Source organism: Mesocricetus auratus, unplaced genomic scaffold (assembly GCF_017639785.1).
Source record: "Mesocricetus auratus isolate SY011 unplaced genomic scaffold, BCM_Maur_2.0 Super-Scaffold_100020, whole genome shotgun sequence".
Lineage (NCBI taxonomy): Eukaryota > Metazoa > Chordata > Mammalia > Rodentia > Cricetidae > Mesocricetus > Mesocricetus auratus.
Window position 1 is genome coordinate 10,975,111 of NW_024429201.1, and position 26,013 is coordinate 11,001,123.

Below are 26,013 nucleotides of genomic sequence, written 5' to 3' on the forward strand. Positions count from 1 at the left end.
GGGTGTCTGCCTCTGCTTCCGTCTGTCACTGGATAGAAGTTCTAGGGTGGTATATAAGATAGTTATCAAAATCATTATAAGGGAGGGGCATTTTAGGTAGTCCTGAAAGACATTTTTAAAAAGTAAACTGATGAATACCTCAGTGAATATGACTCAATACAATAAAATATGATGGCAAGATCACACTGCAGAAGGATTTAGGAAGTGAACATTTTTGGACTGGCAATGTCTTTGGAAGCTGGCAGTTTGCTGTAGGGATGCAGTGTTACTTTTCCGAAATGGACCACAGTGGCCTTGTCTTATTTACTGAACAGACCATGCTTTCCCACTGTGTGTACTGTCTACTCTTGTCATTAACCACGTTTTCAAACTTGAGGGTGTGGTTTGGATTCACTTTGTTTACCCCATGCCTCCCAGATTGGGACCTTCATAGGGGATACTTATCAATGTTTTAGAGAAAGACTTGGTCTTTTTAAAGTCTGAGCCCATCCTGAAGCTGCCCAGGGCCCAGTTAATAAGCAACAAAAACTCAGCATTTACCAAAGTAACAAGACACTCTTGTCACTCGGGAAACCCCAGGGCTTTGGATTTCAAGAATCACAAGGGACTAGGCCACAAAGGACTTTTGAGTAGCACAAGACAGAGCAGAATTGACTCCAAGAGCTGTAGGAGTGTGACTCCACCTCATGGAGCAAGACACCATAGGATCCATAAGAAAGTTCAAGATTCCTAACACAGTAACAGCAGCAGAACTACCACCCATGTGTACAGTTCAAAGGAGAACTGAAATCAAATCCACTTCAACTTCAAACTGAAACGCACTGTCCAGACTCTCAACCTTCGAGGCAGTATCTAAGAAAGATACCCCACTGCAGACATGGGCTATTTCTTAAGGAAAAGAGTGACTTGTAATGCTGAGCAAAGACTTGAGATGAGAACCATGAGCCACAAAACACAGAACTCTGGGGAGCAGCAGAAAAGACAGACATATGTGAGACTGTATTTCCATGGACCAGCCAGCCATCAGGAGATGGGATGACATAATAGGATGAAACTCGGTTGTCTTATTGGAGAGGGTATGTGTAGTTGCAAAAGAGGAAGTGTTGTAGCCAGAGACAAACCATGACAGATTATATTTTCCAACGATGGCCACAACGTATTTCCCATCCCATATGCTCTTCCCATCCCATTCCATACACTCTTTTCATCCCATATGCTCCTCCCATGCCATCCATCTGCTCTTCCTACCCAATACGTGTCTGAGCTCCCCCTTGACAGGAGATTTCTCCACCCGACCCCAGTGAGTGTGTGACCTTTGTGACTGCTCTGCCGAGCAGAAGCCAGAGGGAAGCTCGGCCAGTTCCAGGCACGGCCTTGGCTGCCTGTCACCTTTCTCTTCACGACTGTTGGAAATACTTGCACTTGGGAGGCTCATGCACGGAACACAATCTCTCCTAAGCCACCTACCATGTGAGCATGCACACTCCCCTAACCCATGACACTGCATAAGGCATATACCACAGGGAGAGAATCAGACTACATGTAGAGGGAGAGGAACTGCCCCTCAGGCAACAAGGGCACCATAGTTGTGAGAAGGGAAGGGAGATGTCTTACTGAATCACTGTTGGAAGGTAGCAGCCTGCTAATTGATTTCCTTCTAAGTTCTTGACCAAAAACCAAAGAAAGGAAGACAGTGTGAGAGAGAGAGAGCAATCTGGTCAGAGTGGTACATTATAATCCCAGCCCTGAAGACTCTAAAGCAGGAAAATGGAGAGTTCAAAGCCAGCCTGGGCTAAAAGGCTTATAAGCCTTTCTCAAAAATAACATAGCTTGCCAGGCAGTGGTGGTGCACACCTTTAATCCCAGCACTCGGGAGACAGAGGCAAGCAGATCTCTGTGAGTTAGAGGCCAGCTTGGTCTACAAAGAGAGTTTCAGAACAACCAGAACACAGAGAAACCCTGTCAAACATACATACAAAACAACAACAAAAAATAGCTTAAATTAAAAAAAAAGGTTACTTTGAACCAGTGAAGTTTGAGTGACACTGCACTGTTTCTCAGTCATAGAAAATCAGAACAATGCCTGCCTAATTCACACCATGAATTACAATAATTGTTTGTATATTCTGTTATAATCACTTATTTCAATAGTAAAAATCTTATTATTTACTCAAAATAAAAACTATCATAGAGTCTAGGGAAATGTCTCATTGGGCAAAAGTACTAGTTATGGAAGGATGAGGACCTGAGTTCAAATCCCCAACACCTATGCAAAAAGTTAGGCATGACTCTGAGTACCTGTAACCCTAGAATTGGAAGGCAGCGAAAGGCAGCTCTCCAAAGCTTACTGGCCAGCCTAGTGAAAGCCATGATTCAGTTCAATGAAAAGACACCTGACACATAATGCGTGTACACATACACACACACACACACACACACACACACACACACACACACACACACACACAGGTAATATCACAGCGAAAAAATTTGAAGTTTAAGATAAAATATAAGAAAATAACTCTCAGATTCCAGATGATGAAGATATTTCTTTCTTGGGGGTGTGGTACAGGCCACAGAATGTACAGGACAGAGGACAACTACAGGAGTTGATTCCTTTTTCCTACCATCCAGGTCTGGGGACTGAACTCAGGTAGCCATGCTTGACAACAGATGTCTTTACACAGTGAGTTCCAGGCCAGCCAGAGATACAAGTTGAGACTCTGTCTCAAAACAGCAAAAGAAAAATATAGCAAAATTAGTAAGTTTTCTATTCATCATGATGGCATAAAACAAGACTTAGAGGTTTTTTTGGCAGAGCATGTACTTGTCTGACATGTGCAAAAGTCCTGGATTTAGGAAAAGAAGGAAGGAGGAAGGGAGGGAGGGAGGGAGGGAGGGAGGGAGGGAGGGAGGGAGGGAGGGAGGGAGGGAGGGAGGGACGAAGGAAGGAAGGAAGGAAAGAAGGAAGGAAGGAAGGGAAAGACATGGGAGAGGGGAAGGGAGAGCAGGGCAGGGCAGGGCAAGGCAGGGCAGGGCAGGGCAGAGCAAGCTGGGCATTAACAGACACAACAGAAAGCTGAAGGTGTAGCTCAGTGACAGGCTGCTTCCCTGGCAGACACAAGGCCATTTCCCAGCACTGCAAAAGGGAAAATGAGAGATCTCTACAATCTATATAACTGACAAAAAGATTAATTTACAAGTATCTTATTTCAACCACTAAGAATCTATTAGAAGGAAAAGTTCTATAGAAAGTAAAAATGTGAAGCAAACACTTCCTGGTGTGAAATCAGGGATAATGAGCACATATAAAATGACACTCCATTTCTTCAGGCACCAGCGTTAATTCCAAATAACATCATAGTGAGAGAGCACTTCATGCACACCAGGTGGGCAAATGTATAAATCAATCCTTATCAGATATTTTCTACCAGTGGAATGAAAATTAGCATTACATACACTGGAAAAGGATTATTCATTACTAGTAAGTTAAATGCGTCCAAATCCTCTAAAAGCAGTGAACTCCTAGATAATGCTGGGTATCCTAAAATAACATTGGCTATGCAGAACAAACTGCCCATGATCAAGACAGCATTGTTGTAAGGGCATAACAGTGGAAACAACCAAATCTCTACTAACAAGAACAGATTGTGGAATGTTGATATGACAGAGTACAAACAGCCATGAGAATTCAACAAACTATAATTTTACACATCAATCTGAATAAATCTAACAAACTATAAGAAACAAAAGACTATGTAAGAGAATGCAAACTCTGGTAAGTTTTAAATAAAAGTCAAGGGCAGAGAAAATACTTCAGAAACAAAGACAACCGGTTGTTTAGGAGTGGGGAGAAGGCTCAGTGGTTAAGGTCATTTATTGCTCTTACAGAGGACCAGGTTCGATTCCCAGCATTCACATAACCATCTATAACTCCAGTTCTGGGGGAATCTAATGCCTTCTTCTGGCCTATGTGGGCACCAGCACGCATGTGATACAAAGACATAAACGTGGGCAAAACTCTCCTACACATAAAATAGGTGTTTAAAAAATAGTAATGAATTACTTAAAGATAATAAGGTACGTAATTCAAGAAAAAAATAATAAGTCAGAAGCAGTGGAATAATCAGTACCTACATCCAAACCCTGGTGAGCTCTCTGGAGGTGATGACCACCGGGCAAAGGGCTCCGCTCTACCGTCAATACACCCATTGTTCAGATACAGCAGACCAGCTCCTGCATGAGATGTTCCTTACACTAAGAATATTCAAAAGAGCATAGCTCCCTCTGCTGTGTAACCTTTACGAGTGTTCGCTTTAAAACTGCAAATCATACAGTTCAGAACTGTAAAGTCATACTGAATTCCACATGTGTATACTAAAGCCATCAAGAGCAGGAAAGAGATCAGCCTGGCTGACTAGCCAACAAAGCAACCCTGGTCTCTTTGTGCTCCCTCAATCGCCAAATGATGACTGAAAATGTCCTTTAACACAATGCAAAACAACTACTATCCTCAGTGGACTTATCTGAGAAAATTAAATTTAGTATTTAGTCGAAAACACTATAGGACATCTAAGTCATAAGGAAAACACACTTTCTAAATCTTTGAGGCCTAGAAAGATGGTTCAGTGGATAAGGGCAGTTGCTGCTCTTCAAGAATACCAGAGTTCAGTTCCCAACAGCTACGTTAAGCAATTCAGAACCACCAGTTTCAAGAGTTCAACCCCCTCTTCCAGCCTCTGCAACCATACACACACACACTGAAAATATGCTAATAACTATATTTCAAGAAACCAATTGAAGGTGTCAGGAACATACAACCATGTACAGTAGCATCAAAAAACATGAGCTTCAAATCTAATGAAACATGTTCAAGACTGAAATAACTTAAAACTGCAGACCAACAGACAGACATCAATTAGAAAGACCTGTACTCAGTTTATGACTTGAAAGGTTCAATTTTGTTGAGAACTTAAATCCCAGTCTGATATACTGAATTCTCCCAGAAATTTCATTCAAAAACTCCAGGAGCAACTGCTATTCTTGACCAAATGAGGAAAGACAAACACCTGGAATAACAGATGGAGAAATGGCTAGCTGATCTCCAGGACTGTCACAAAGCCACAGTGGTCAGGTCAGGGCTGCGCGGGAGACACACAGGCAGGGCCTACAGCAATGAGACCATCTGGGAATTAAGGGATCACCATGAGACTGGCTTCCCCCAAGAATACAAATGTACCAAAAGTCAAGAGATAGGAACAAAAGTAACCCTACCATCCCTCTTAGTAACTGCCATTAGTATGGGGGAGCTTCCCATCACCACCACTCTGAATCCATTAATGCTCCTGTCCCCACAGGGATAAACTCTTGGTAGGGTATCTAGTGGAGGAGCTCTGGATTATTCTTGTGCACATGGACAGAGGGCAAGAAGAATAGTGATTCTGAGTGGAAGGAAGGATGACTGTGCTTGCACAGTGAAGGCAGGAGTATCTATAGCACCCCAGATGTCTGCATGGCACCCCTTGGTACCTCCATGTCCCATGCAACTGTGAATGGGCCAGTAAGAAGACTAATAAAAGAAGTACAAGATGATCAAGGGGCCAGACCCTCAGTAATGACAGTCTGGGTCACTGCCAGGTAAGGTGATGGCAGAGGACCAGAGAACCTTACAAGGTGATGACAGAGGAGAGAGAGCCCTGCAAGGTGATGATGACAGAGGATGAGAGAATTCACAGTGGAAACAAAGGATGTACTGTGGGGACAGGAACTGTGGTCTTCCTAGTAATTTCCATCGTGTTAGCCTCCTTAGGGAAGATGTACCACAAACATACATGGAGAAGTGATTCTTTTTTTTTTTTTTTTTTTTTTTGGTTTTTACGAGACAGGGTTTCTCTGGATTGTTTTGGAGGCTGTTGGTCCAGCCCGGCCTCGAACTCACAGAGATCCGCCTGCCTCTGCCTCCCGAGTGCTGGGATTAAAGGCGTGCGCCACCACCACCCGGCTTGGAGAAGTGATTCTATGTAATACATGAAAGCAGCCTGTGCTGACCACAGAGGTATCAGGTCATCTCTCTCTTCAGGACAAGAGCCTCCAGTTGCTGTATCAACCACACTTTTCCCAGATGCTTCTAGCCCATCACGGAGCACATGGGATAAGAGAAGCAGTCATTCCTTCTGGAAGACACAGGGCTTCATCAGCAGTCTCTGCTTGGGAACTCTCCATGAGCCTAGGCAAGGGGTCTTAGGATCCTGCATCTCTTTCCTTCTCAGGGGAGACTTGCACCATGGATCATTCTGGGTGTTCCCTATTTATAGCACTAAGGATGGCTATCTTAGGGTTTATATTGCTGTGAAGAGACACCATGATGGCAGCTCCTAAAGGAAAACATTTAATTGGGGTGGCTCACTTATAGTTTCAGAGGTTCAGTCTATTATCATCATGACTGGGTCATGGCAGGCAGGCAGACGTGTGCTGGCATAGTACCTGAGAGTCCTACATCTTACAGGCAACAGGAAGTCAGCTGAGACACTAGGTGGTATTCTGAGTATAGAAAACCTCAAAGCCTGTCCCCACAGTGACACAGTTCCTTGAACAAGGCTATACCCACTCTAACAAAGCCACACCTCCTAAAGTGCTATTCCCTATGAGATTATGGGGACCAATTACATTCAAATTACCACAATCACCACCTCCTTCTCTACTCCAAAGTCCCAAAGAATCCTGTACTCGCACTCATTCAGATATAATGTCTTCACGTGGATGCAAGAAATAGAAGTACCCGCCACATATGAGACATAAGTGGGTAGGCCTTAGAATCTAACAGCTATGGCCTGCAGGTCAAATACCATCATTTGCTTCATAAATGAAGTCTTCCTGGTGCACTCTTTATACACTACTTATAGCTGCTTCAGACAGAAAGCAGGAGAGTCGGGGCTGTGCCAGAAGCTGCATGACCCGCTATCTACTACCCAGCCATGTATTAAACAAGGCTGAGGACCCCTGTCTAGTGGAAAGACAGATGTAACAGTGTTTACTCAGAAGTTACACCGACAGCATGAGGACAAGGGACACACAGACCTACCTTGTTCCCACTGCACTGCTAAAAAGCACATTCAGTTTGAGTAAGTTGCAGGAGAACCATTAAATACCACTGCTAAGTGTGGGCCAAGATAAAACGTTGGCATTCCTAGTTTGTAGATGAGGCCACAGAGTATAAGCAATTTGCTTACAATGCTTGGTTGGAAATCTAAATAGCTGGGATTGGAATCAGTCCTGCCATACTCCATCCAAACCCTCTGTTACATTCTTCCTATCACTGAGTTCACATTATACTCCACTATGACTCACATGATGTGGGAAGGCTACAGCCACCATTACTAGGAAAGGAGGTGGGGTGAGAAGTGCTTGCTTCCAATAAGGACAGGAACTCACTCTTCACTGACTAACCTGCAGACTTTTTTCTCAATGGACACTAGGCATTCTGCTGGATGGTGGGGACACCCTGATAAAAAGCAGGTTCTCCTGCATCCTCATCTCCCACAACTCCCTGTGTAATGGCACCCAATGTCTTTCCTGGCTTCCTCAATGGGCAGCCACCTGCTGCTGGAAACAATTCAGCTGAGGGTCATGGTGAAAGAAGACAGCTCTGAGGCACTTGGCAGGGATGCAGGAATGACCTATCTACAGCCCTGAAGCCATGTCCTACCGGAAGCTTCACAAGAAATCCGGGCTTCATCTGCTTATTTATTTCCTGAAAGGGATACCCACTTCCTGAGCTCAGCATCGCCATGGGTACAGTGGGCGTGGCAAATGCTTTCGAAAGGATAAGAAGAAACAGAAGAGAGACGGTGAAGTAGCCTATGTAGGGGTATAATTAACAGAGAGAGACCTCCCCCCATACAAAATTCTAATAAAATAGTTCAGAGCTGGGCCAGCAAGATAGTTCAGCAAGTAAAAGCACTTGCCACCAAGACAGACGACCTGAGGTTGATGTCAAGGCCCCACATGGTGGAAGGACAGAACCAACTTTTATAAGTTGTCCTCACACCTCCACACATGCACTGTGATACACCCCTGCCACTGCATAAACACATAAAACTAAAACTTAAAACATAGCTCAGAACCTAACTGTAAAATGTTTCCAGGTTTTACACACACACACACACACACACACACACACACACACACACACACCCCTCATATCAGAACATAAGCATATCAAGTAGATGATAAAAGGCTGACGTGAGTGGCATAAATATGCTTATGTCAACTGTTTCCTGAGGCTCACATTACACATCTGCCTGGGGTCTCCCATTCCTAGTTTACAAGCTTGCCAACTCCACACACAGAATGGTATGTCTCTTCCACTTTCAACAACTTCAGTGACCTCATCGTACAACCTCTACCTCAGAGCAAATTCCCACTGTTGTCTGTTAATTCTAAACTATGGCTTCCTGGGAAAGGCTACTAACAGGCATGTCTTTACTCCTTTGTCTCTGTCAGTTACAGCTGAGGTGTACTTCTATGTGATCCTCCTCCGGATCAAGAGAGCACTCTGCCTTCTAAAAGGGGTGGAACACCTATGAACCACACTGCTCCCAGGAGACTTTTGAATTTCAATTCTGGTTCCATTTGCTACTAAAGCTGGAGGATGAAAACAAGCAGTGAGAATTCACAGAGAAACATAGCGAAGGATCAATGAAAACAGCAATTTCAAGGACAAACAGGTGGCAGTCAATGGATAAAACAAATACAGAGGGAATAAAGAAACCTGACAGAGCATGGAAGGCAGAAACATTTCAGAGTCAGGACAGAGAAATAACTCATAGGCTTGAAATTAGCAAGAATTAATCACCAACACACCTTAGACGGGACATTACAAAACTGTGTCGACAGTCAGCAATCACCTGGTTTGACTCAGAACAGCATATTTCAAAATTCCGTTGACACACCCACCAACACCTGGGCAGCTTCCACATGGGAAGACGGCAGTGATGCGCTGTAATCTCAGAATCGGGCTGATTTAACAGTTGCATGTATAACTCTTAGCCCAGGGTTCAGGTGGCTATGCCTCGAGGCTCACAGGGAACTCCAAGGACCTCTCCTGACTCTGAGCGTTGCACAACAGTTGCTTTGACTGTCTACACACAATGTCTTAGTCTACAAAGCGGCCCCAACTTTACGTTCTCTGCAGTCATTGCTTGCTCCATCAATGGATGTCCTTGCGATTGTGAACACCTGATCCAATCCTGGCAAAGTTAACTAGAAAGGAATCTGAAAATATCCAACAGTTCACTTACCAGTAGAGAGCTAGAGAACAGGAGGGAAAGGCATGAATCCGAGAAGAAAGCAGAAGGCCAGATGGCATGAGACCACGCCCTAGGAACAGGCTCGTCCCAAAGCCAGCGCTAGCACTATGTCTCTGTAGGCTTCCATCATTGTGCCTATAGACTATCACTTCACTTCTGTCACAAGAAGATCCAAGTTGTCCTTTCCCTTTGCATGAAGATTTAGCCCTGGTTGGGGATACCTAAGGAGCCAGGAACAGACCATGTGCCTACACCCTCCTTACTACGAGTAAGGAAGCGGGTGGGTTCAGTCATCCAGGTTTTCACTCCAATGCCCCCCCTTTCCACCAAGACCCACACAAATAGGAGCTCCCACGAATAGAAAAGTTTAAAAAGAATGGTAACAAAAAAAATGCATAAAGTTCCATATAAATATAAGCATAAGTATGTTTACATTTCTCACCAATATCCCAGAACTCCAACTTGGCTGTTCATTACTGACCTTTGTGAAGTACATTCTGGAGAGATAGAGAGACCTTGGATGTTTACCTCCTTCTCAAGGCTCCAGACACCTTGAGATACTAATCAGGTACAAAGGTATCACAAGTACCCAGTAAATATTGAAGATGTTTATGAAGAACTGAGAACTATTATGGACAGTTAACTGACTTTAAAAAGACTAAGGTTATAGTACAAGCGTCAATAAGAAAATGTTAAACACTAATAAAAATTCTAAACGAGATGGCTAATCATGTAAAGGCCTCCAAGACTGACTACCTGAATTCAGTATCAGAGGCCCACATGGTGGAAGGAGAGAACTCCTGCAAGTTGTTCTCTGACCTATGTACACACAGTGCCTTGTATGCATGTGCACACGCTCACACACACATGCTCGCATGCACATACACACACACAATCTCTTTTAAAGATTCTGTATGAAAGTGGAGATTTCCTCCACAATAAAAAAGACAGAATGTCCTATCTCAGACAGAGCTTAGTCTCGCTTGTGAGAGAGCGAGAACAACAAGCATTTCCATCCACACTAGCATTCTCGTCCAGAAGACACCCCGGCAGTTCCTCTGCTTGGCAGTCTATCACTGTCATCATTAACGGTTTTGGACCACAGGCTTCATCCATGCTTAAAGTCCTTGCCTTGGCTGCTTCCTTATGAAGTAAAGGTCTCCTCTAGGGGCTAGAGAGATGGCTCAGTGGTTTAGAGCACTTGAGGTTCCATTCTCAGCAGCTACATGTTGGCTCATAACCATCTGTAACTCCAGTTCCAGGGGATCTGACACTCTAGTGCACATACATACATGCAGGCAAAACACTCATACATACAAAATAAAACAAATGAATCTTTTAAAAAAGGCCTATTCTATAGCTATAAATTTAATAAATTCCACCAAATTCACCCCTTTGACTTCCTAAGACAAGCCATGTTTGCTTCCTCCCAGTTGTCACATTAAAGCTTACAGACAAGTGTGTTTCTCGCTGGCTCCTTTGTTCTTACCTCACAGTCACCAGAGACACCCTCTTCCCTCCACCCCTTACCATCCAGATCCTACCCCATCCTCTCTCTACCAATGAGGTCCCCAAGCACTCATTCTACACTAAGTCACAGACACAGTTCCGACCTAAGCCAGGCAGATAACATTATCATAAGTGGGCTGATATATTTTCATAAGGAAATAGTAGAGTGTGTGACCACGGGAGTGTGTGCCATCAAGAGCCTTTTAAATTCCTAATTGCCCAGGCTGGTCTTGAGCACAAGGATCCAAGTGATCCTCCTGCCCTTCAAGTAGCCGGAACTACAAGCACACCGCCACCTGGCTGGCAGTAGTATCATTGTTTAAGACACAGTTACAACTCCTAACATTAGGTGTCTCTGGGGGAATGGAACTAGTTGACTGAGAAAAGAGATATGAAGAAGGCTTTGTATCTTTTGCATCTTGTAACATCTGAACATGAAAGCATTACCCTACAAAAAATAGTAAATATGAAAATGGATGGTTGATGGGCCCACAGCTGTTATGTAACATGTTCTGAGGCTGCTCTGAACTTGCTGAGCCAGTCAGCAACAGAGGGCCTTCTGTCGAGACAAAGGCCTGCAAGGCCTTTGTTTAAAGCTGCCAGGCATCTATCTTGAGTCAGGTGGATAAGGCAGAAACCCGCCATCTTGGAAATTTGCCATCTTTGTCACCTGGCCATGACTCCCCCCGCCATCTGTGTATATAATATCTAGACCCTCAATGGTACAGTTGGACAGGAGTCGCTTGGAATGTTCTATAGCACAACAGAGTCATTGAGGCTAACAGGATCAACTGAATATTTCTACATAGCTAGTACACAGGATTTTAATGTCTCCAATGAGAAAAATGAGACACTTCCAAGGTGACACAAGGGCCTGTGGGTGGACCTGGCCATACAGCACTTAGTCCTGTACTGAAACCCAGAAAATATGCAATTAACGGGTCAACTTAAGACAAAAGTACATCTAAAACAAAAACATCAACAGACTCATTCTCTTTTTAAAATTAGCGCTGCCAAAACTGAAATCAGGCCATATGTAGCAATAAAGAAACCTCTAACGAAGCCTATCAGGTATGAGTTTGTACTGATTTCTTTAAAAAGTGCAAAGAAAAAGAGAGATATACTCCCTTTCATGCCCCCAAATTCAACTGACCAACTAGATATTGGCTATTGCATGCTTAAAAAATGAAAATAAGTCCATGAGCCTCCAGGTTCCCATACTTTCATGGTCTTAGTACCTTAGCAATTAAACCTAGTGCTTGAAAATCGATCCTTATGGACTTGGGGAAATGAGTAGTGAAAGAAAAATAAAATCACATATATACATTTTGTGTTTTCCTATAAATAAAAAGATGTCCAGTAGAGGGAGTAAACAGCTCATCCATTTGAAGGGGTGGTAACTAAAACAGGTCCCTTCAAAGGAGTTATAAGATATTGGTACAAGAATGTTTCACAAAGTCACCAAAAAGACTAAGGAGTCATACATTTAAAACATCTGTTCAGGTTTCTGTCCCCAGAGATATAAATAAGATTTTCCAAATCTACAGCTTATTGGCCTACAGAAAAGCTGAGTTTGGGGGTTGAGGGGGGAGGGGTAACATAACCCTATCAATTTTAAGACACAATCACATTAGTGTAACCTCCACTCTATCAAGAAACAACAGCTTCATTACTTCCCCCAAACACTCCTCCTTCCCTTCCCCAACCTGACAGCATTCCATTTTGTAGATGAACTATAGTTGCTCATCCAAACATGGGACATTTAGGGTGTTTCCAGTTACTGGCAATTATTAATAGAGCCTCTGTAAACACTCACATATTTTCCATTCATACACTAAATTTTCATTGTTGTAGGGGAGTATCCAGTAAAAATGCTCAGTGAGATCACCTGCAACTGTCAAAGTGACTGCCAACCTAGGAGTCCTCTGCATCTCAGTAAAACTTGACAGCATTGGTATTTCTATAGTAGTCGAGTGTAACACTTAGTAGCATCCTGGTGTTGCTTTACTTTGCATCTCCGTAAGGTTTACTGTGTTAGAGTCTTTGAGGGCACATCTGCTATCTGCACATTCTGAAGCTTCTATCTGTTCCTCATTCTTGTTGTCTCTTTATTACTGCTGAGTTCCTATGTTCTCGGTACCAGTCCAGTCACAAATGTGACTCCAACATATTTCTGCCCAGTATTTGTCTTCTTGCCCTCTTTTTTTTTTTTTAGTCTTTTTGTTTTGTTTTTAACGTATTAAGTATTTAGCTTGCATGTACGTCTATGTACTATGTATGTACCTGGAGGTCAGAGAGGGCTTCAGATCCCTGGAACTGGAGTTATAGTTATAAACGCTTTATACATACTAGGGATGAAACTTGAGTCCTTTGCAAGAGGAACGAGTGTTCTTGACTGCTGAGCCAACTCTGCAACCCTTTCCATGCTCTGAATGCCATCTCACAGCAATCCAGTTTTCCATTTTGATAATCTAATTTGTTGTTGCTTTTTCTTTTTTGGTGTCCCATCTTAACAACTCTTTACCTAACTTCAAATATAAAGATTTTCTCCTGGACTTTTGTCCGTGGGCTCACACTTAAATATATGATCTAGTTTAAATTAACGGCTGTACAGTTTATGAGGTTTAGGTTTAAATTCATTGTGGATTATTTTTTGCTTATATATGGCTGGATATCCAAAGGTTGGGAAATCATTTGCTAAGGATGGAAATGAGGCTCGACTGTCGAGTGCCCACCTGACACATACAAAGCTCCGTGTCGACACCTAGCCCTGCCAAATCTTTTTCTCTCGCCCGACTGTATCTGCACACACCCGCCTCTCAGAGCCTGTCATGCCCCACTGTGTATGTGTCTGTGCCTCCTCCGATGTGACATCGCCCTCATACCAAATGCTGCACACCAGAAGTGTTTTAGAATTCAGAGCTTTCTAAATCACAGAATATTTACATAGACTTTCACTGGTAAAGCATCCCAAATACAAAAAAAATCTGAAATATAAAACTCATTTCCAACTTGAGCCTGGGTCCTGCCATGCTGCTGATGCACATATGAACTTACAGACACTGAGGAACCATGCACAGGCCTGCGCAGGTTCTAGTCTCAGGGTCCCAACTCGGAGAAAGGAAGTGGACATTGGTTCCCACCCCTAACCAAGATTACCTTCTGGTAAATGTCCACACCATAAAATGTTGTCAGTAAATCAAACACGAAAGGCAGCCTTGCAGCGCCGGGCTCAGCCAGAGATGTTAAGGTATTCTAATCCCACACACGTACCCTGAGCTGTTTCAAGACCAGACTTCTGCCCCTGAATACCCAACCCTAGCTCAGCAAAGCTAAGCCCGGAGGTACCATTTCCCCTTCCGGTACTCTAGAAGTACTAAGTTACTACACCCATCCTGCCAGGCAAGCAGAAGGCATGGAAACTTTTCCCTACTGGAAAATTACTGCAACAAAAGCCTGTTCTGTGGCGCGCTGATGGAGCCCGACAAATTGCAATTGGTTTTATTTTAACAGCCCATTCAGTTAGGCACTTAGCACTTTACAAACAGAGTCATCGCCTCAGTGGACACAGTAAATTCTTTCACTTCAGGAAGTTTCCAGATGCTGAGCAGACGCACTCAGGCTCCCCATGGTCCTCCTGCAGGGTTTACACACTGCCATTACCTGTAGAGGTGCCGGTTGTCTTCAAAATCCTCCTGACCCCATTTTCCCTTGATGTCTTCAATCACGTGATTCTTCAGGAATTTTTTTAGCAGCTGGACTGTTTGTTTGCGAGTTACCTCGGGCCCGAAGTTTTGACTGTTCCTCAGAAGCTCATGCAGCCAGTCCACGGCCTCAGCTGCTGCGAAGCAGTGCTCGTAAGTCTTGAAACGACAGCGATGTTTCCGTAAGGGCATCCTGGCACGGAAGAGCTCCACCGTTTCATTCCACTACAAAGGACACATAAGCATTTAGTTATCGACTAGTGTTTTTTAAAAGTTAGTACATCCCAAGTATTTAAGTCAAGGAATACCAGTTTTCCATTTAATAAACTGCTTTAGGACTAGGGTCTGCTTAGCATATACAGACCCTAATTAAATGATAAACAGATTGATCTACAACTGGTAGGTAGGTAGGTAGGTAGGTAGGTAGGTAGGTAGGTAGCTACGTAGGTACATAGGTAGACAGATAAAATCAAATTTTAAAATTAAAAAACATGGGAATAACAGATGGAGATTTAGTACTTTATTTGCAACCTTCAAACTCTAAAAGCTCTGGAGAATAACTGATGAGAGGTAATAATTATAAAATGGTGTGCATGTAATTAATGCCATAGATGTATACACTTAGGAACATTTAAAATAGTCTAAGTTATGGTCATTTTGTTACACTTGAAGCGAAAATAGAACTTATTTACAGAAGAGAAACAAAGCAAAATGCAGCTTCTAAAGGTTAGTTCATCCTTTATTCATTCAAAGAATAGTGAGTGAAGACACTGCCAGCAAGTTGGGCTAGTAGTGAAAATCTGAATTTCTGTGAATGAAAACCCTGGTAGTGTAGTACTGGTTAAAACTAAGCTCATAGCTGCTTGGTGCTGCATACATACTTCCTGCACCAAGGAAGCTTAGGCAGGAGGACTTTGAGTTCAAAACCACCCTGGAATTGATGCAAAGTCCCAAGTCCAGCTTAGACTATATAGTGAAACAATGCCAAACTTTATGCCCCAAAATCTAGTCCATTATACATAATCCATTACTGGACATCCCATGTTTAATATGACTTCATTCCGCAAACACTTCTAGACTGTTCATAGTGTGAAAGGAATCACATGGAAAAGAATAAAGACATGGATGGTAGCAATGATACCTGCCTAATGTCAAAGGCCTAGGACAGGAGAGAGAAACCTTAACAAAGAAGTATCAGGTTTTGCTTATGTGTCAAAGAAAGCCATGTGAAACCATCGCTAGTCATTTTCAAATCACATGCAAAAACTGAAAAGCCCCTTCTATTCTTTTATTACATTCAAGTTTTCTCATGCCTTTGCTTGCCTGAGAGAATGGTTGGTTCTGAGGCGCTCCTGAAAGAACAGTTTAGTTAGGTATAATGTCTTCAGATGCCACACGGACACAGAAGCCTGACTTGACAGAGCCCAGGCTCTGACGCCCTGTCTAACTTCACAGCCTGCTCTTCCAATGGCCAGCAGGCCAGCCACACACTAGCTGCTAGCCAAGCCTGTGTGTCTCCAGCTACACAGCAACAAAGACCAGAGACATACGAAATAAAAAGCCCTCACAGTGCCTGCCCTGAAGTAGGCACTTAATATATCTCACCCATTTATTGCCACTGCCTTTATTATCGGAGTGGGTGCAACCATTAAAGTTGAGCGAGTATATAGAACAGTCCCCTGCATTGAGTCTCCAGGATTCAGTCCATTCTCTGCCAGTAAGCAGATTGTACTGGGGCACAGTTACCACATTTCTGTAGGATACAGCAATTCTAGCAAACTAAAATTCAAAAAAGTTGAGATTCTGATATACAAAATCATAGAAACTAGCTAGAGTACTGGCTGTACCCATAGTCTCCTGATTTGCATTAGAAGACAAGATGAATGTGGTGAGTTCAAGGCCAGCCTGAGCTATAAAACAAGACCCCCCCCCATTTAAAAAAAGGCAGGTGTTGCCCACAATCAGCCTGCTAAGAAACAGGTAGCATGCACCTGTTCAATCCACTCCAGTCAAATCAAAGAGACATGTGGCTCCCAGCTTACACTTGGTTTATGAACCTTTAAAAAAAAACAGCCTGTGTCAGATCAGTGCATAATGACTCACTCTAATTCACTGCTGGCGATGCTCATGGTACAGTGATTCTGGCCTTGACTAGGAGATGTTGGACAACTTCAAGAGAACAGAATCAGTCTCTGAATAAGGGAGAAAACATGTACTGGGTGAGAGCAGGGTTCTAATCCCAGACCCTTCATTCAGTAACATATGCAAATAAGGTTTAGCACACGTTAAGTACCATACCAAAAAAAAAAAAAAAATACAGTTTCTTTCTGCTCCCAAATGCCACTAGAATCACATGAGCCACTGTGTCCCTTTAAGGCAAAAAACCAGACCTCTCTAGATGTCACTTTTTTAAATAACTTCAAGAAAACTGAGCCTCTTTCACCTTGTTTATGAGTGAAACTGCATCAGTGACAAGAAGTCAGGAAGTGAATAGGTCTAGAATAAGGAAGCCATTTATCTGACTCCTGCTGGAAGCTGTATGAACATGGCAATGACCTAGTTAACATCCCGGCAATCAGCTGACAGAAGCAGCAAGCATCAGAGTGATCACTAAATAAAAACAGTCACAGCTCTCCACAGCCTATGCCAGAGACACCAAGAACACCACAGCAATCTTCCAGGGGTGCCTTGGAATTAATCCCACCCCACATGAGGCTCTTGCCTCCCCTTTGCTTCTAAAATGTGAATTCCTGACTAAATGGATACTGTTTTTGCTCCTCACACAGAAGGAATATGTCAACCTTTATTTAGTGCATCAGACAATTTATAGTCTGAGGGTATTCTAAGTGTCAGGCAAAGTTGACTTGAGTTCAAGATGTACACAGTCACAAGGGCAAGGTCACATCAAGCTTGGAAACATCATTCTAGATAATCACAGGTAAGATGATGGGTAATCTATAGTAAACCTAATCCTATCACACCTGGGAGGGACATGAAAGCACATCCCAAGAACAATCCATGTTATGAGAAAACGGAGATTACAAGACATTTGCCTTGTTTCCTTGGAGTTATCTCACAAGTTCTCAAAATTTCTCCTCACACAGCTTCATTCATGGACCGTGTTCCCGCAGTAACTACCTTCCAAAAGGTTAGCAGTTTGTTCCAAACTACACAGTGGAAGTCTTCTGTAAACTATTTTTCTATGTGTCTTAAAAAAAAAAAAAGAAAAAAGACAGCTGTTCCAATCAGGATGAATAAGTCTCTGATTAGCTCTTATACTGTCATGAATTGGGACTGTCATTAAATTTTTACCCATAAAATTTTAGCTAATCTGTAAAGTTTTATTTTCAAGCCAGACATCAGTGCCTTAGAAAATGAAGCTGTTGCATGTTATTAGAAAGTACAGTGTGCTAAATGATTCTCTGGGCACTTCCTGAAGAAATAGGAAGTTGAGAGTGAAGTTGAGAGAAAGAGAGCTGGGCCAAGGATAAGGGAAGGAAATGCCAGCCTCGAAGGACAAGAGAGAATGAGTTACAAAACATTCATTTATGCAATAAAAGCTTTAAGGCGTGACTGGATTATGTTTGGAAAATATCTACAGGTTTTACTTTTAATAACAATTGTAATTTCTAGTAACAGCAACCCTCACATTTAGATAGAAAAAAACTGGTGATTGCTCTGTCTTTTAAGTCTTAATAATATTTAACATTAAGTTTCTAAAATAAATAATAAAACTGGAAGCTGAATTGATTATTTGCAAAATTCTGGTAAAACTGAAGGTTCTTTATTAATTATCATATGCTTTTCTTTTTAATTAACTGATTAACCTAAAACGGGCTTGAATGCCATGAGAGGTAGGGATCAAAAGATCCAAAGACCGTATTTTTCTTTACAACTCCTTCAGTAATACATTAATGCGACAGAGAATCCAGCAACATCTATATAGTGAACCTCCACAACCATGAAGAGATGGGCCCCTGACACACAACTATCTTAGTGTTCCACTGTTGTGAAGAGACACCAAGATCATGGCAACTCTCACAAAAGAAAGCGTTAAATTTGGGTTTCCTTATGGTTTCAGAGGCCTAGCCCTTTACCATGGCAGAGAGCACGGCAGCATAGTGCTAGAGAAGTAGCTGAGAATCAGCAGGCAGCAGGGAGAGGGAGGAAGGGAGGGAGGGAGGGAGGGAGGGAGGGAGGGAGGGAGGGAGGGAGGGAGGGAGGGAGGGAGGGAGGGAGGGAGAGAGAGAGAGAGAGAGAGAGAGAGAGAGAGAGAGAGAGAGAGAGAGAGAGAGAGAGAGAGAGAGAGAGATGCTGGGCTGGGGTTGGCTTTTGAAACCTAAGCCACCCCCAGTGACACACTTTCTCCAAAAAAAGCCACACTTACTCAACAAAGTCACACCTCCTAATCCTTCTCAAGAGGTGTCATTCTCTGATGACTAAGCATTTAAATATATGAGCCTATTGGGGCCATTCTTTTTTTTTTTTTTTTTTTTTCTTTTTTCTTTTTTTTTTTTTTTTTTTTTGGTTTTTCGTGACAGGGTTTCTCTGTGGCCTTGGATGCTGTCCTGGAACTAGCTCTTGTAGACCAGACTGGTCTCGAACTCACAGAGATCCGCCTGCTTCTGCCTCCCGAGTACTGGGATTAAAGGCGTGCGCCACCAACGCCGGGCTTGGGGCCACCCCATCAACATTTAAAGCAGGTCCAATTATTATATTTATTTTTATCATAAAACAGAATAAGGACTTGTCATACCAAGGTCCAGTTTGTTTCCCTTGAACATGTATCGTGAATAAACTGCATAGAGGATAAAACGTGTTCTTTTTTTCCTACCCTAGAGGAGATATAACAGTCAACCCTTATTCAAAGTTTCAGTCAGCCACAATACACAGTGATCTGAATATGGGAAATTCCAAAACTTCACAGCACCTAAGTTTTCATTTGCACGCAGCTCTGAGTGCCAGAGTGAAATTCCTTCATCGCTCCAAAGAGGCGAATGATCCCCACTACATATGACACTTAGTCATGTTTAGGTTATCAGTCAGTTTGTGACTTGACTCCACAAAACACTAGAAAGAAAGGAAAGTAAGTTTCTAAATATGAGTCTAATGCACGAGAGTTTGGATCCTCATCCCCACCTTTCCCAAGATATTTCTTACAGTACAGAGAGCTGGGAGACTTGATTGGAAGGAACATGCACCTGAGAGTGGTTCGCAGACTCAAAGGCTTCGCCTGTATCTATTCCGTTGTGCAAATCTTTGGAGGCAGAGGTCAATAAAATTACTTCCTCCAAGTAATAACACAGATCAGCTAGGTCTCTGAATACCAAAACGTGCCTCACGCTGGCACATCTGCAGGGCTTGCAGACCAACTATCAGAGCTGAACCCTAAGTGAAGTGGATGCTGACAAAAACTGAAACGCCAGGGGCAGGAACCTTTACAGGAGCAATCCACCTTCGTGCTGTGCACCGTTACAAAGGACACTCGTCGAGTGTCAACAGTGTCACTCAGGAAGGAGACACGCCCTTGCGTGGATCACCGCAAACCCGCAAGCGCTACACGGGTGGGGTGGTCCTAGGGCTCCACCCAAAGTCAATCTCATCCCAGACGCTAGAGTAGATCTCGAAGACAAAGGGGAACCCGATCGCCTGGTGTACGCTTCCCGTTAAGGCCGAAAGCGCCGTCCATAGCCCATAGCACAGTCAGCGCCCGCAGGGAAGTTCATCCCACCCTGGTGGGGCTGGCTCCAGGCCTCCTCGGCCGGCTGCGGGGCAGGGTGGTGAGCCCCGACCCCAGCAGACGCTCGCCCACCGGCTCCGGCAGACCCCAGCGGATGCGCACCGTCCGAGTCACGGCGGTGACCGCGGCGCGGGGTCCGCCCGCACTCTCACTCACCAGCTTGGTGGCCCGGTACGGCCCGGGACCCACGATGCGGTGCTCCATACCCAAGCCGCGGCAGTGCCCCGGCAACGCCGGCCACGACTCGGGGTTCGCCGCGCCGCAGTTTGAATCACAAGCCTGGAGGTTCCAGGCGCTGATTGGACAGAGCGAGGGCACGTGACAGGAACTGCGTGAGTGGGCGGGGCCGGGCGCGTCCTGAGTTTATCTACTCCGGGTTTCTCCTTTTCGGAGCTGGACGAAAAAGATGCTTCTTTCTCGCCAGTGGGCGCTCGGACACTCGGGGGCGTGACGGGATCGCGCAGGGTGTCGCCGGCCCGCCGTGGAAGGCGCTGCCCAAACCCTACCCCGACTTTCCCCGACGCGTGAGTCAAGTCTACCTGGAACCTGGTAGATAACCATTGTCAGCACCCAGGGCCGAGAATCTGGAGGTTAGCTAAGAGAGGAAGAAGTGGGTGGGATGAAAGGAAGCGAGCTGACAGCTGTCCTAGTGGAGGAACTTTTAAAAGCCAGATAAAAACAGGCTGCCATGAGGAGTCGTAGAGACTATCAGAGCGGTAGCCCTGGTCATCTTTTGTTTTGTTCTCTTGATAAAGTACAATAATCTTTTCCCTCCTTGAACTTTTTTCTATTTTGCATCTGACTGAAATTGTTCCATTCATTTGTTTTTGGAGTTGAAGTGTCTGTTTTCTCTGCACTGGATCGCCTTCCAACTTCCAGCCCTTAGGAATTGTTGGTCCGACTTGCAACTGTTCAAAGAGACAAATGACTTCACCAGTCTCTATACGATATTCCTTTAACTCAGGGACTCCAAGTCAGAATCTGTATCTGGACACCTCGGTGAAGACCAGGACAAGAGACTGCTGAGCCACCACCTTGGTCGTGGAAACTGCTTTTTGCAATCGGCAGTGGTTAATTCAGACGCTCGAAACTGGTGAAAGGGCTGAGATTAAGAAGCACTGAGCATGGGATATTTATATGAACACCCCCTTTCGGGGGTCATGGTAGAAGAGGGTGCAGAAAGAATGTAGGAGCGGAGGGATTGGGAGCAGTTCTGTGAAATGCTGTCTTCCGGCTATGATACGGATGTTGCACTCAGGAACTCACAGCAAGTTTCTTCACCTGTTCAAGACATGCACACGATGGAGCCTGTCAACATTCCAGCCGACCAGGGAGGGCCACTAGTGAGGTTATTGGAAGTTAATGGGTGCGGAGAGATATCATCTATTTTCTTCCAGTAAAGAACCCCACAACCATGCTTATGTAAGCAACCCTAATTAAACTCAGTGAGTCATTAAAAAAAAAAGCAGGATTTCAAAGTAAAGTCTGGGCATGCTCAGTTAAGAATTTATTTGCGGGCCTGAGGAAATGGCTCAGCTAGTAAGGGCATGTGGCGCCAAGACTAATGCCCCGAGTTTGGCCCTGAGATCCTACATATTAGAAGCAAAGAACTGACACCCACAGACTGTCCTGATCTCCACACAGGCTTTGGTGACCTTCTCCCAAGAGCTGAGAATAAGCACGTGTACCATTATGTTTGACTCGTAATCCTTATATTTGTGAGACGTATTCCAGAGCTTTTTCAAGCCACTGATATTCACATTTGACTAGATATGTAAATAGGTGAAACTCCGTTTCATTATTAAGAAAGCTAGGCTTCAGAGAAGTCAAACAGCTTGCTTAGAATCCCGTGTCTAATAATTAATAGAAGGTGGACCTCCATCTGTGCTTTCTGTTACCAAAGCCTGTGTAGAGTTTGATTTCATTTGCTAACTTGGTTTGGATGGTTTTACTAATACCTTCAAAATCGAAATGAACAGTCAAAATAAAATCTAATGTATTTATCCAAAGACATTTCAGGAATCTATCATCAATGAACCCAAGTAATCTTTACCAGGCTTGAGTTTTTTAAAAAGAAAACCATACAGTTGAATAATTAAAAATAATCAAATCAATGTCTTTAATTGACTTTCAGCCCCCGCCCCGTTTGGGTTGAAAAGGGGTTCACTGAATATATCATATATATTTAAACACATTATCACCACCCTAAGTGTAACTCTCAGTTATGTCTAGATTAGATCACTGCATCTATTTCTGCATCCTGAGTATAACAATTTTAATAATTTGTTGTACATTCTCTTCTGTGACACACTCAAGTGTGAAGCCATTGAGATGCTATAGAAACTGACTCAGGGTGCAAACATCTTCACGAGATGAGTGTCTGGAGAACTGGCTGTTTCACTGACTTGCCTTTGGCATTAGAAAGTTGCAATTGGGCAGTAGAAAGCAGCTTGCCTCAAATATACTCTGTGTTGACAGCTGTGTTTCTCAATCACTCTGACCAAGGAGTGGCTCCGAGGCACCCAGAGGGTTCCTGGATATCACATTCAATATAGCTCCCGCACAAGTCACATAATGCCCAAGTCACTGGCTGCTTACATGCGACTTTAGTGCTTCAGGATGCCCCTTAGTGTCCATTCCATGGTTTTTATTAGCATTTTAACCATCAAAATGTCCACTTGCAGAGGCTGGAAAGATGGCTTAGTGGTTAAGAGTGTTTCCTGTTCTTCCAGAGGACCAGTGTAACGTGAGTTTTCCAGATTGCCAAAATGTCTCAGTAAGTATAAGTGCTTGTGCTAAGTCTAGAGACCTGAGTTTGATCCCCAGGGACCCAAACCTACATTGTGGAAGAAGAGAGCAGACTCCTGAAACTTGTCCTCTATCAACAACACATACATACACAATCAATCAATTGACCAATATAATTTTAAACTGTTGAATTATTCAGTTCTATTCTACGTGTGGGGGTTCATGCCTGTGATCTCAGCACTGAGGAGGCAGAACCAGGAGGATCAAGAATCTAGAGACAGCTTGGAATACACAATGATAACTGTCTCGGGTTTTTTGTTTTGTTTTGTTTTGTTTTATTCATTTCTTGGGGCTGGAGAAATGGCTCAGCAGCTAAAAGCACTTGCTGCTCTTGGAGAGGACCCAGGTTCAGTGGCCAGCACACACACAGAGGCTTACCACCATCAGTAAGTCCTGTCCCAGTGATCCAGCATCCTCTTCTGGCCTCCTCAGGTACAAAGCGTGCATGCAATGCACTAACATAAATGTATACAATACACTAACACATAACAATTAAAGCCATAAACACTTTCAAATGATTAATTTCTTAAAGAAAAATTTGATTGACACTATAGTTGTCATTTCTTATGTAAACTTACTCTACAAAATAACTACCTTTTATATTTTCATATCATCTATCATATTTGTTTCTGAGTCTGCCCCTCTGCTACCTTTTACTCATTAAAGTTGTGTATATTTGCTTTTCCTTTTGAGTTTGGTACCTTAGTTTATAATTGTCTCTTCACCTGCTGCCACCTCACACTTCTTGCATAGCAGTTCAAAAGTTGTCCTAACTACACATTTACCAAAGAGCATTGCTAAATGGGTTTACATATTTGAGTACAAGTTCAATTTCTGGTATATATTTGCCATGACAAATAGTATTAACAATGAAGTGTGTTTCACAATAGCTGGAAAAGTAATTTGATAGAAAAGCAATTTGTAGCCAACATTTGCCTTATGGTTACTGGATGAATTAGGGAAAGATCCTAGAGACAGGCAATCCATTTAGAAAATCATTGGAGGATCGTGGACATGAAATTGCAACGACAGAGGGACATGTGGAAAGAGTATGTGTTCTTGATGCTGCGGGATAGCAGAGTTCAGTGAACACCTCTGGAGTGGTTCCGGGTTCCTGTATACTGGAACGAGTTCAACAGAGATACATGGACAGTAGCAAGAGAATCTAAGAAAGGAAACCCTTCTGAGGGAGAAGCAGACTGTAGAGAAAACATACTTTAGTAGCTGGAAGATACATCTCATATCAGGGCAAGAGTGTGGAGTAGTGTGGTCTTTGGTGTCTCTTGCATTCTCTATGACCTGAAGTTCTTCTTGTAAATCTTAACTCACTAATATCTGAAATCTCCACCCACAGGTGACCTGACAATGCAGAGTGCCTCTGCTCCTATGCCAGTGGCTCCATTGCGTGTTGGAGTCCCATTATTGGGTTCAGTCGAAGGAACTGAAATCAGTGTATTGGAGAGGTGGCTGCACTCCCATGCCTCCCAAGTTTCTTACAGCACTATTCACAATAGTAAAATGTGGGATCAACCTAAGTGTCCATCAGTGGATGGATGGATGGATGGATGGATGGATGGATGGATGGATGGATGGATTTAAAAAAGAAATTAAAATGTGGCATAGTAATCATGAGGCCCTGGGTTCAATTTTCAACTTCCAAAGAGAAGAGAACTTTTCTTTAAAAAGTAAAAAAGGAAGAAGAGAAACAGGAAATGAAATGAAGAATCTAACATCACAATAGAATATTTTTCTACCAGTAAAAAAATGGTGAAATCTTATCTGTGTTGCAACATGGGTGGAAGAAGAGCCTATTGTATTGAGAAATAAGCTAGGCACAGAAAGACAAACACTATATTTTCTCGCTCATTTGAGGAAGCTAAAAATTTAATTACATTGCAGTAGAGGATAGAATAAAAATCAAGAGGTAACGATAGCTGGTGGGAGGGAAGATGGAGATAAACAACGGGTACCAAAAATGTAGAGGTATAAGGGAATGATTTCCAATGTTCATAGTCATTAGGGTAAGCTACACAATAATTAGTTATTGTTTGTTTATAAAGACCCAGAAGAAAGGGATTTGAAGGCTTTCGAACATTTTTGTTTTTTTTGTTTTGGTTTGGTTTTGGTTTTTTGCTGTTGGGATTTTGTTTGTTTTTTGGCTTTTGGTTTTTGGTTTTTCGAGACAGGGTTTCTCTGTATTGCTTTGGAAGTTGTCCTGGAACTCGCTCTGTAGTCCAGGCTGGCTTCGAACTCACAGAGATCCGCCTGCCTCTGCCTCCCGAGTGCTGGGATTAAAGGCATGCACCACCAACGCCTGGTGCTTACAAACATTTTAATATTTGAGAAGATGGGAATGCCAATTTCCCTGATTTGATCATCCTATAGTGTGTGTGTGTGTGTGTGTGTGTGTGTGTGTGTGTGTGTGTGATTATAATACTTAACTCCATAAGTACAAAGATTGTAAAACAAATAAAAAAGTAATAGGTCAGGGGCTGGATAGATAGCTCAGTTGGTGTTCTAGTTCTGTTGCTGAGATAAACACCATCACCAAAAGCAGCTTACAGTCTAGGTAACAGGTTGAGGTAATTCAGGGCAGGAACACTATCAAGAGCAGAGGCAGGGATCATGGAGGAAAGCAGCTTTCTGACTTGTTCCAACCCTTCCCTTCCCCCCACCTCCCTCCCCCCTCTCCCCCTCCCTCTGTCTGGCTTGTGCTCAACCTGCTTGCTTCTACTACTCATGACCACCTCCCCAGGAGTGGCACAGTGGTTGTGTTCTTCCACATAAATCATTCATCAATAAAATACCCCACAGACATGTCCACAAGGTCGATCTGATAAAGGCAATCTGTCAAGGTCCCCAAATCCCTCCAAATCATGGGACTGGCAAAATCTTCCCAGGGTCTGTGTACAGATGTTGGCAGTGTGTGCAGAAAATGTCAACC

General features: G+C 43.4%; 1 protein-coding gene and 1 long non-coding RNA gene across 4 annotated transcripts in view; one reads left to right on the plus strand and one right to left on the minus strand.

Moving 5' to 3' along the window:
- Positions 1 to 20,574, minus strand: part of Depdc1b (DEP domain containing 1B) — a 57,180-nt gene extending 36,606 nt beyond the window's left edge. The window contains exons 1-3 of one of the 3 annotated variants that reach the window (XM_040729013.1): positions 20,418 to 20,508; positions 16,625 to 16,713; positions 14,481 to 14,746 (exon numbers count right to left, since the gene is read on the minus strand). In XM_040729013.1, the coding sequence (XP_040584947.1) occupies positions 14,481 to 14,713 (233 nt within the window). In that variant the 5' untranslated portion in view covers positions 14,714 to 14,746; positions 16,625 to 16,713; positions 20,418 to 20,508. Of the gene's footprint in view, positions 1 to 13,976; positions 14,213 to 14,480; positions 14,747 to 16,624; positions 16,714 to 20,417 lie in introns of those variants that run through there. The other 2 variants (XM_040729012.1, XM_040729014.1) reach the window with 2 other exon arrangements.
- Positions 20,575 to 20,634: 60 nt separating this feature from the next.
- LOC121133133 lies at positions 20,635 to 24,599 on the plus strand. The gene is made up of 2 exons (XR_005869878.1): positions 20,635 to 23,501; positions 24,424 to 24,599. It is a non-coding gene; the product is annotated as an uncharacterized LOC121133133 (long non-coding RNA).
- Positions 24,600 to 26,013: the final 1,414 nt, after the last annotated feature.